Genomic DNA, 12,653 nt, shown 5'->3' on the forward strand with positions numbered 1-12,653 from the left:
CTCACTGTCGCGATTTCGTTTCAAGTGAAAACGCTGTCACTTTCCACTCGTTTTGAGTGAGATTTTCATTCAAAGGTATTTAAACTTCTCATTTCTCAAGGTATTTAAACTTCTCAGTTTCTCTCAGAAACTGTACATTAACGAGCAATGAGTGAAAAACCATCCGAGATAGTCTTTTCTGCCTCAAATCGCCGACTGCCACTGTCGCGTGCAGTCCTTCAGTGATGATTTCACAGGTGGACCTCGCAGGACGATTTCATACCGAGCTGTGAAGAAGGGTCGCGCACGACTTTGATCCATATCGACATGCACGGGAGATAACGCGAGAGAAACACGTGCCGAAGAGCGCGTTATCGGCATGAACGAGTCCCGAATCCTTATCAGAATCCTTATCAGAAACAGACAAAGTCTCCGGCGATAAACTGGTATAAATACACCAGAAGATCCACCAGACTCGCGACGAAGTCTCACTCGGCAGACACAGACGAATGCGGAACTCACCTTCTGCACCATGAGCGGCGTGCCGAAATCCTTGCCACCCTGCAGACGGAAGCCCCATTGGGAACCGTCGAACCTGGACAGCTTGACGCTGATCAGCTGTGCCATATCACTGCGCGGCCTGAACTCCGCTCGGCTGTGTCGGAGCGAACGCGCGAACCGATCTCGACCGATTTAATTGCAAAACGAGCCCTCAGCTCGGGAACGCTTCTCCAGGAGGTGTCGCGACGCACGTTGCACCACCGTTGAGCCACCGGGTGACCGTTCACGAGACTGTTTCCGCGGCTCTACGTTGCCTGCTTGCGCAAAAGAGGGGTATGTGTCGCGTTCTCGCCGAGTGGAACGTGGCGGGCACGTACGTTCCTGAAGAACGCGCAAACCGGAGTAAAGGTATAAGAGGCGCCGAGGACGGTCAGTCGGGCAGCGGGGCCTCGTCACGCGATTCGGGACGAGGAGGAGGAGTATGAGCGCGGAAGGAAAGGGACGGAACGGAGGGAGACGCCGGGAGGAAAGAGGGGAATGCCACGGCCGTGGTAGGAGGCAGGTGGCGGGGATAGAGAGACGGAAGAGAGGAAGAGAGACAAATTTTATTGTGTTCTAGGCGGAATATCCCTCGTAAAGCGGCGCATACCACCGGGATGATACGACGAGATCTCACCGGGGGGGACGGATGAATTTTAATTGCATCGATATCACTCACACTTACGCACACGTGCCTGTTCCGAGCCTCTTCTGAGCAAGACGAAAGAAGGCAAACATGTTCAGCATTTGCGACTGCTGCTAGACAGAGATGTAAATTTTGGCAGCAACTTTGGCAGTCGATTTGCAAAGTTTACGTTCTTTGTCGAGTTTCTCATATAACACTTGTACTTATCATTTAGAGAATGAGAGAATGACTAAGTAGAAATATTTTTAAAAAATTGTCAAAATGTGTCGAGTCGGCTGGACACCTTTTCTAAAGTCTATAATTTAGCTTGCCTTACAGTGTATAAAATCATGTGTCCAGCATGCTGCATCACTGATTGATGCGCGGGAAGTTTTGTCCTAGCATATTTGAAGTCTGACTGTTGGCTGTAGTGCAAAACAAAAAGTGGCAAATTGAAAATTCTGAAAAATGTTTGCATCCTAGTGATCCCTCAAGTTAAGAAAAATCTTCCACAAAAATTTTGAGATGGTTTTGTCTCACGAGTTTTGCCGAAATAAACTTTATTGCACAGAAATAAATTTTACATCTCACAAATAAACCTTCTAGTGTTTTTTCTCAGTATGAACATTTACATTTACTACTACTATTTCTTCTTTAATATAAAAAATATGGCTGACGTGGTGAAAATGACTCATTTTTGTAATGAGATTAACAATATTTTCTCTGTGCGAAATAACATTATCCGTCCCTTTCTCTCTCTCTCTTTCTCTCGCTCGCTCGCTCTCTTTCCTCTCTTTCCTCTCGCATCCTAGTGTTGCCTCAAGTTAAGAAAAATCTGATACTTCCACAAAAATTTTGAGATGGTTTTGTCTCAGGAGTTTTGCCGAAATAAACTTTATTGCACGGGAATAAATTTTACATCCCACAAATAAAAAAATAAACCTTCCAGTGTTTTTTCTCAGTATGAACATTTACTATTACTATTTCTTCTTTAATATAAAAAATATGGTTGACGTGGTGAAAATGACTCATTTTTGTAATGAGATTAACAATATTTTCTCTGTGCGAAATAACATCATCGGTCCCTTTCTCTCTCTTTCACTCGCTCGCTCGCTCGCTCTCCTCCCTCTTTCACGCTCTCTCTGTCGTGTAATGTGGATTTCGTATGAAATTAAATGATGTAAACTCGTAAACGACTCTCGATCCGACAGTCTTCGCAAACTCCGGTTGCTCCGGCGATAATCGAGCGACGTCGCACAGAGCCAGACAGACGAGATACAAGTAGCAAGGACATAATTAGCAACGAGAAGCAGACGAGACGTAAACGCGTGCATGCTCCTTTGTTGCGGTCACCGAGGAGCCTACGTGACATTCCTGACATTTCGCCCGGTCCTTTTCTCCTGAGCCCGCCTTCCTTCCCTCACCTGTGCCGCATCTTATTGCTGCACCCTTCGCCCCCGACTTCCACCACCACTGCAAAAGAGCACCTGGCACGACACGCTGGATCCGCACCGTGCGGATACGCTCAGTCGTGCGGTAGTTAGTCGCCGGAGAAAGCACAAGGACACCGTTCGGCAATTTAATTAATTGATAGCACGCCCGTGTTCCTCTTGCCCACCGTCGATCTCTCCTTGTACTTACAGCACAATACTTTGCATCGACATCGTGCGATCTTTGCGCTCGCACTCCCCCAAATGTTTTTATTACGGGCGATATTTCTACGTGAACGCGAGTGTGGCAACAGCCTTTGAGTCGCGCGAGAGAAAATCGGAGTGAGAAAAAGGAGAAAATATTTAAAAAATATTCAAACAAAGTATTTATTAAGAAAAACAAAAGAAAAATTGATGGGACTTGCCAAGTGATTCGTCCGTTCGTCCGTCCTTCCTTCGAATAAAAGATTACTCAAATAATGTCAAGTTAACAAAGAAAATATACATCTTACTGGAATAAAAAAATACGCCAGATATATAACGATCTTTAAATATGATGTGAGTAATATTACTATAAGACAAATTTTAACAGATTATTATTTCTACATTGAAGTATGACGTATGTGCTGACTATATACTGTTGCTATTTACTACGCAACTATTTATACGCAATGTTATCAAACCAGAATATGTATAACTTATATTTAAGAGCACATTTTAATTTAACTTAGAATATCTTTTATAATTTCATCATCTATTAACACGTCTATCTTAAATGTACTCCCAATAAAAAATTTTTCATATATAATTATATAAAATTATATAATTATATATATATATTATATATTATATATTATATATTATATATTATATATTATATATTATATATTATATATTAATTATATATTAATTATACATAATTATATATGGACAAATTTCATACATAATTTTGCATGAAAAATTTTACATCGGGCTGTGTTCATATATGTATAATTTTAAATTGGTAATTCGATGGCATTAGTTATACTATTTTACAAGTTCTTATATATATCTAGCGCGTTTCAAAAATTTTTATTTACAATTGCCGAACAAAAATGCGTGTCCCATTACATGTATAAAATCATTTTGTATAAACATTTTCTTTTATGGACATATCTTTTAAGAAATTAATAATTCATTTTTAATCTTTAAAAAAAGCATTATTTTTACTATATATATACTACTTTACACGAATTATTAATCCATTAAAACAATATATGTATATCGTCTAACAATCTATTCATAATTCTATTTATAATGGTGTTACCAAAATGATATTACAGACATATACGGAGATTACAAAGCTATTTGAAAGAGCGATCAAAAATATTCTATAATATATTATTACTACAATCTCTGATAAACAGTTAAATATTTATTAAGATAACACACATTATCACCGTTCTCGTAATCTCTATATGGTCTTAAAGAACTAAATTTATTTTTGCCGTGGTATATACAATATAGAACATCACATATAGGTGACTTTAGAATTCTTCTGATCTTATTTACATTCTGTTCGGCTGTATGTTTTGATTTGGAAGTTAAAAGAAACGGACATTCTTGATCTCTTATTTTTGAAATCACTTCTGATAATGTCTCCCAATCACTAAGATCTACTTGAAATCCAATAATTAAATTTGGTCGCTTATAATACTCGCTGTCTACATAATTATGATATAACATACGATGAATTTCGAAATGGAGATATTGTTTGATACATCTAGTACAAAGCATGATATTTCCATTTTCGGGATGTAATTCTGACCCTATTAGAATAATTTTCAAATATTTTATATAACGCCAATGATGCAGAAGAAGTTCCCAAGTTGGTAAGTAATCTCTATCAACGATGCTTGCGTTTAATATATGAATAACAAAATGACTACCAAGAGAATTTAATTTCCTGACCTTTATTTTCTGTATCCCATAATATAAGGTCAACGGTCCTGATGTGCAGTCAGAATAATAACAAGACATATTACAACATTCAGAGGTGGTCATTTCCGCAGAGAACCTTGGATACACAAAATGTCCAATAAATGATTCCATATCAGTAATATGTATGTTCTCATTGGGATATTCAGCCAAATTTAACATTACTATATTAAATAAAGCCACGTCCCTATTTGCCTCGATACTTTGTCTCAACTTCTTGCAATTGAAACGATGACGTTTTCCCAATAGCTTTTTATGATTACTGCAATAGTTAATAGAATAGCACTTCAAGCAATGGAGGAGATCCTCTGTCTGTCGATAACAAATAATGCACGATTTTGCTAATGTAATCATTTGCACTTCATATGGTTCTAGATCACGCTGCAACTCCAGCTTGACTAAACCTATAAGCTGTTTTCTCGTCTGGATCCATTGTTCCAAGTTTAGTCCATATGTGGACCAAAATTGTAGGTGATTTTTTAAAACGTTTTGAATAGCTTCACACATCTTCATATGACGTTCCTCGCATTTTAGTCTGTGATTATCGCTGCAGTAAGAAATCATGTGGCACTGATTACAGGTTATGAAATTTCCATTATCATTCTCCTTGCACTCGTGACAAATATTCGGGTTAAAGAATTCAATGTTTTTAAAGAACTCTGAGGATTGCATCATGTCGATGATGAGTTTCGGCAGCGTACCGGCGATAATGTCTGATAGCTGATGCGTTATTTGTAATATCGATTTTGAAGAGTGAAGCTCAGTATCTTAACAAAAATAACAAAATTCTCTTTGGACACTTCTTATGTAGTGGTGTCTGTTCGAAAAACACTAAGATGAAACTTGCGATTTGTTCTATCCTTCCCGCGAATTGTTGACAAATTGTATTGTATCTGAACATGTAACAAATTTCGAGAACATTTGTTACCAAGTAAAATGTCGATAGTGAATAATTCTTCACGAGATCTGTAAACTAATGACGTAACTTATGATTCGATATATTTGCTTTGTGCAGTATGAAGGAAAAATCGCTTGTAGAAAAGAAGGAATTTGCATATTTTATTAATATTACTAACGCGCGAATTGATAATGTAATTATCGTTCTGAAAAGCTCGGTTAGAGAAAATTTTTCTTTTTATACAATTATAGAAATAAAATTGGACAAAGTTTTTCTTTACCCTTTGTAGCACAACCGATATTTAAACAAAAAAAATTATTTTAAAAAGTTCTCAAATGACTACATGTCGAATTATTTCCGAAAAGTATCGAAAAAATATATGTCATTATTTATATTCGTGTTTTATACGTGTTCTTCACAACACGTACGATGGAATAAGTATTTTTGATCAATACTCAATATTATTTTATATATGTGATTTGTATTATAACTTATTTAACAGATTATTATTTATACATTAGCATGACCTATTTTCTGACTACATGGAGTTTCTGTTTACTACGCATCTAATATATACGCAACATTGTCAAATTAAAACATGTATAATATATTTGTTCTGCACATTTTATAATTTAACTTACATACACAATACCTGTTATAATTATAATATCTCTACAATTTACTTTAATTATATATCTTTTACAATTTTACCATCTATTAATATGACTTCCTGAAATATGTTTCTACATGTATATTTTTAAAGTAGTAATTCCATGGCATTAGCCATATACTATTTTACAAATCTTATATATATCTAGCGTGAAATTTTGATACATAAATGCTGTCCAATAATGCAAGTCCCATTACATGTATAAAAGCGTTTTTTATAAACATTTCCTTTTACAGACAGGTCATTTAAGAAATTTATAATTCATTTTTAATCTTTAAAAGAAAAACGTTTTTTTACAGGTACTTTGTTACATGAATTGTCAACTTATTAAAATAAGATATATATACGACGTCTAACAACCTATCTATAATTCTATTTACAATTGTGTTATTAAAATAATATTATAGATGTATACGAAAATTTAAAAATTCTTTGAGAATAACAAAAATATTCTATAACTTATTACTATTGCAATCTCTTATAAATAGTTATAAAATTATTACGATAAGATGCACCACTGTCCTCGAAATCTACATATGGTCTATGGGAATTAAAACTATTTGGGCCGTTGTATAACAGATATAGGACGTTACACTGTTCCGCCAGGACTTCGTTGATCTTATTTAAATTCTGTTCGGCTATATGTTCTGTTTTAGAGGTTAAAAGAAACGGACAACTTTGATGTCTTATTTTTAAAATTGATTGCGAGAATGTATCCCAATTACTAAAATCTACTTGAAATCCTATAATTACATTTGGTTGCTTATAATACTCGCTGTTTACATAATTGTGATATAACATATGATGAATTTCGAAGTTGAGACATCGTTGGAAACATTTTATACTACAAACCATGAGGTTTCCACTTTCGGTACGTAATTCTGGCCCTATCAGAATAATTTTCAATTCTTTCATGTTAGGTAAAAGATGCAGAAGAAGTTCCCAAGCTGCAATATAATCTCTATCAACGAAGTGTGCGTTCATTATATGAATAACAGTACACGAATCTGGATTATCAAGAGAATCTAATTCATTTATTATCTGTACCCCATAATATAAGGTCAACGGTCCTGATACGTAATCAGAATAATAAAGACACATACTAGGGGAATTCCCATACATGCACTGTATTGGATACACAAATTGACGAACAAACTCATTCATGTCAACAATACGTATGTTCTCATTGGGAAACTCTGCGAATCTGCATCTCATTACTCCATATAAAGTGATGTCCGTATTTGTCTTAAGACATAATTTCAACTGGCTGCAATTAATACTATGACGGTTTCCCAATAGCTTCTCATGATGACGACAATAGTTAATGTAATAGCACTTAATGCAATGAAGGAGATTTGTTTGATGATAACAAATAATACACGATTTTGCCAAAGTGATCATTTGCTCTTCATATGGTTCTAGATCACGTTGCAACTCCAGCTTGACTAAACGCACAAACATTTTTCTCGTCTTAATCCATTCTTCCAAGTTTATTCCAAAAGTGGACCAAAAATGTGGATGATTCTTTGAAACGTTTTTCATAGCTGCACAAATCTGCATATGACATTCTTTGTTCATTAATTTGTGATCACTGTTACAGTAAGAAATCATATGGCACTGATCACAGGTTATGAAATCCTTATTAAAGTCCAATGGCGTCTTGCAAACATGACAAATATTCGGGTTAAAGAAATCATAGGTTAGAGATAACAATGATGAGAATTGCAACATATCGATGCTGAATATCAGCAGCGTATTGATTGTAGCAGATGATAACTGATGCGTTATTTGTAATATCGATTTATAAGTAACGCGCGAAATACAATATTTTAGCAGAAATAACAACATTCTCTTTGGATACATCTTATGTAATGATAAGTGTTAAAACTCTTAGTGTTTAAAGGACACTAAGAAGGTACTTACAATTTTTTCTACGCATCTTACGAATTGTTGACAAAAGGAGTTGTATCTGAAGATATAAAAAACTTCGAAAACATTCGTTACCAAGTAGAAAGCTGCGAATAATTTTCTACGAGTTTTATGACATAACTTATGATTCGATATATTTGCTTTGTGCGGAAATGAAGGAAAAACCGCAGAAAGTGAGTTTGCAAAATATTATATTAATAAAATTATTACAAACGTAATCATAGCATAATTAACGTTACGAAAAAGTGGGGGAAATATCTTCCTTTTTGTATAATCACAGAAATAAGGATTGGTACATTTTTTTTTAGACTTCGTGGCATAACCGATTTTTAATAACAGAAATTTATTTTGAGAAATTCTCAGATGATGGAATGTCGAACTCTTTTTGGAAAGTATCAAAAGAATATCATTATTTATATCCATAATTATACGTATTCATCACATACATACGATGAAATACATATGTCTTGATCGATATTCAATATTACTTTATATTACTTTATAATTTGTATTTTATTATATTTCAAAAATTATTATTTGTAGTACATTGGCATGACCGACTTGCGGACTACATAGAGTTTCTATTTATTACGCAACTAATATATAGTCATGTACAATATCAAATATATGTCAAATTAAAATATATATAAATTATATTTGTAAGCATATTTTAATTTAACTTACAATATCTTTTACAAGTATAACATCTTTTACAATTTGACCATCTATTAAAATGTGTTTCTCTGAAATGTATAGATATGTACTATGTTTATATATGTATATTCCTAAATTAGTAATTCCATGGTATTAGTCTTTTTATTTTACAAATACTATTTTACATATTTTATATATGCTTACATGTTTATGAAATTTTCATTCACAATTATACAAATAATGTACATACAAAAATATATAACTCATTAAATGTATCAAAAGATTTTGTATAAATATTTATTTTTATAAACATGTCTTTTAAGAAGTTTATAATTCTTTTTCAATATTTATAAAAAGAAATATTTTATTTTACAAATATCTCTTTACATGAATTATTAATTCATTAAAACAATACGAATATGTCGCCTAACAATCTATTCATAATTCTATTTACAATGGTATTATCAAAATTATATTGCAGACGTATACAGAAAAAAACTCATTAGGAACAACTAAAATGTTCTATAGCTTACTACTATCACAATCTCTTATAAACAGTTAAATACTCATTACGATATGATGGACTTCTGTCCTCGAAATCTACATATGGTCTATGGGAATCAAAATTATTTATGCCGTTGTATACAAGATATAGGACATTAGACAGTTTCAGGCATTCGTTGATCTTATTTACATTTCGATTGGCTATACGTTTTGATTTAGAGGTTAAAAGAAACGGACATCTTTGATGTTTTATTTTTAAAATTGATTGCGAGAATGTCTTCCAATTACTAAAATCTACTTGAAATCCTATAATTACATTTGGTCGCTTATAATAGTCGGTGTCTAAATAATTGTCATATAACATATGATGAATTTCGAAGTTGAGACATTGTTGGAAACATCTTATATTACAAACCGTGATATTTCCAATTTCGTCACGTAATTCTGGCCCTATCAGAATAATTTTCAATTCTTTTATGTTAGGTAAAAGATGCAGAAGAAGTTCCCAAGCTGGAATGTATTCTCTATCAATGAAGTGTGCGTTTATTATATGAATAACAGTACACGAATCTGGGTTATGAAAAGAATTTAATTCATTTATTTTCTGTATCCCATAATATAAGGTCAACGGTCCTGATACGTAATCAGAATAATAAAGACACACACTATACCATGCAGAGGAATTCCCATACGTCCACCTCATTGGATACACAAACTGACGAAGAAACGTATCCATGTCAACAGTATGTTCGTTCTCATTGGGAAACTCTTCGAATCTGTTTGCTATTACTCCAAATAAAGCGATGTTCGTATCTGTATTAAGGCAAAATTTCAACTTCTTACAATTATAACGATGACGGTTTCCCAATAGCTTCTTATGATGAGGACAATAGTTAATGTAATGGCACTTAGTGCAATGAAGGATATCCGTTTGTCGATAACAAATAATGCACGATTTTGCTAAAGTGATCATTTGCTCTTCGTATGGTTCTAGATCACGTTGCATTTCCAGCTTGACTAAACGCACAAACTGTTTTCTCGTCTGAATCCATTCTTCCAAGTTTATTCCAAAAGTGAACCAAAAATTTGGGTGATCCCTTAAAACGTTTTGCATAGCTGCACATATCTGCTTATGACTCTCGTTGTTCCTTGATTTGTGATCCATGCTGCAGTAAGAAATCATGTGGCATTGATCACAGGTTATGAAATTCTCATTAAGTTTCCATGGCGTCTTGCAAACATGACAAATATTCGGGTTAAAAAACTCATCGTTTGGAGATAACAGTGAGAATTGCGACATATCGATGCTGAATATCAGCAGCGTACCGACTGTAACAACTGATAACTGATGCGTTATTTGTAATATCGATTTATAAGTAACGCGCGGAATACAATATTTTAGCAGAAATAACAACATTCTCTTTGGATACATCTTATGTAATGATAAGTGTTAAAACTCTTAGTGTTTAAAGGACACTAAGAAGATACTTACAATTTTTTCTACGCATCTTGCGAATTGTTGACAAAAGGAGTTGTATCTGAAGATATAAAAAATGTCGTAGATATAAAACTTTCGAAGATATAAAAAACTTCGAAAACATTCGTTACCAAGTAGAAAGCCGCGAATAATTTTCTACAAGTTTTATAACGTAACTTATGATTCAATATATTATATTTGCTTTGTACGGAAATGAAGGAAAAATCACTTGTGGAGGAAAATGAGTTTGCAAAATATTATATTAATATGACAAACGAAACCATAGCATAATTAACGATACCAAAAAGTGGGGTTAGAAAATATCTTCCTTTTTATATAATCACAGAAATAAAGATTGGTACCGTTTTTCTTTAGACTTTGTGGCATAACCGATTTTTAGTAACAGAAATTTATTTTGAGAAATTCTCAGATGATGGAATGTCGAACTCTTTCTGGAAAGTATCAAAAGAATATCATTATTTTTATCCATGATTATACGTCATCACATACATACGATGGAATACATATGCTTGATCGACATTCAATATTACTTTATATATAATTTGTATTTTATTATATTTCAAAAATTATTATTTGTAGTACATTGGTATGACCGACTTGCGGACTACATAGAGTTGCTATTTATTACGCAACTAATATATTATCATGAATAATATCAAATATATGTATATGTCAAATTAAAATATGTATAAATTATATTCGTCAGCATATTTTAATTTAACTTACAATATCTTTTACAGGAATAACATCTTTTACAATTTGACCATCTATTAAAATGTGTTTCTCTGAAATGTACAGATATGTACTATGTTTATATATGTATATTCCTAAATTAGTAATTCCATGGTATTACTATTATCGTACTATTTCACAAATATTATTTTACAAATTTTGTATATACTTACATGTTTATGAAATTTTCATTCACAATTATACAAATAATATACGTACAAAAATATATAACTCATTAAATGTATCAAGAGATTTTGTATAAATATTTATTTTTATAAACATGTCTTTTAAGAAGTTTATAATTCATTTTCAATGTATATAAAAGGAAATATTTTATTTTACAAATATCTCTTTACATGAATTCTTAATTCATTAAAACAATACGAATATGTCGCCTAACAATCTATTCATAATTCTATTTACAATGGTATTATCAAAATTATATTGCAGACGTAGACAGAAAAAAACTCATTAGGAACAACTAAAATGTTCTATAGCTTACTACTATCACAATCTCTTATAAACAGTTAAATACTCGTTACGATAAGATATACCAGCAATCTCGTAATCTTCGTATGGTCTATGGGAATTAAAACTATTTGGGCCGTTGTATAAAAGATATAGGACGTTACACTGTTCCGGCAGGACTTCGTTGATCTTATTTATATTCTGTTCGGCTATATGTTTTGATTTAGAGGTTAAAAGAAACGGACATTCTTGATGTTTTATTTTTAAAATTGATTGCGAGAATGTCTCCCAATTACTAAAATCTACTTGAAATCCTATAATTACATTTGGTCGCTTATAATACTCGCTGTCTACATAATTGTGATATAACATACGATAAATTTCGAAGTTGAGATATCGTTTGAAACATCTTATTTTACAAACCATAAGATTTTCACTTTTGGTATGTAATTCTGGTCCTATCAGAATAATTTTCAATTCTTTCATGTTAGGAAAAAGATGCAGGAGAAGTTCCCAAGCTGGAATATAATCTCTATCAACGAAGTGTGCGTTTATTATATGAATAACAGTACACGAATCTGGATTATGAAAAGAATCTAATTCATTTATTTTCTGTATCCCATAATATAAGGTCAACGGTCCTGATACGTAATCAGAATAATAAAGATATATACTATTCCAGATATTGGAATTCTCAAACATCCACTTTATTGGAGACACAAACTGATGAAGAAACGCATTCATGTTAA

The 12,653-nt window shown here is 33.0% G+C and overlaps 2 protein-coding genes across 10 annotated transcripts in view; both read right to left on the reverse strand.

Annotated features, from left to right (window-relative positions):
• LOC116844122 (PDZ and LIM domain protein Zasp) overlaps positions 1 to 964 on the reverse strand; it is a 54,969-nt gene extending 54,005 nt beyond the window's left edge. For 2 of the 9 annotated variants that reach the window (XM_032815276.1, XM_032815284.1), the window contains exon 1: positions 502 to 964. In XM_032815276.1, coding sequence (XP_032671167.1) covers positions 502 to 606 — 105 coding nt within the window. In that variant the 5' untranslated portion in view covers positions 607 to 964. The remainder of the gene's footprint in view (positions 1 to 501) is intronic. The other 7 variants (XM_032815278.1, XM_032815277.1, XM_032815279.1 and 4 more) reach the window with 6 other exon arrangements.
• Positions 965 to 2,947: 1,983 nt separating this feature from the next.
• On the reverse strand, positions 2,948 to 8,139 carry LOC116844125. The gene has a single exon (XM_032815286.1). The coding sequence runs from the start codon at positions 7,980 to 7,982 to the stop codon at positions 6,585 to 6,587; it is 1,398 nt and encodes a 465-aa protein (XP_032671177.1). The 5' UTR covers positions 7,983 to 8,139; the 3' UTR covers positions 2,948 to 6,584.
• Positions 8,140 to 12,653: the final 4,514 nt, after the last annotated feature.

The sequence above is a fragment of the Odontomachus brunneus genome, unplaced genomic scaffold, assembly GCF_010583005.1.
Source record: "Odontomachus brunneus isolate Ranch 3 - 2012 unplaced genomic scaffold, Obru_v1 Obru_scaffold_039, whole genome shotgun sequence".
NCBI classification, from domain to species: Eukaryota; Metazoa; Arthropoda; class Insecta; order Hymenoptera; family Formicidae; genus Odontomachus; species Odontomachus brunneus.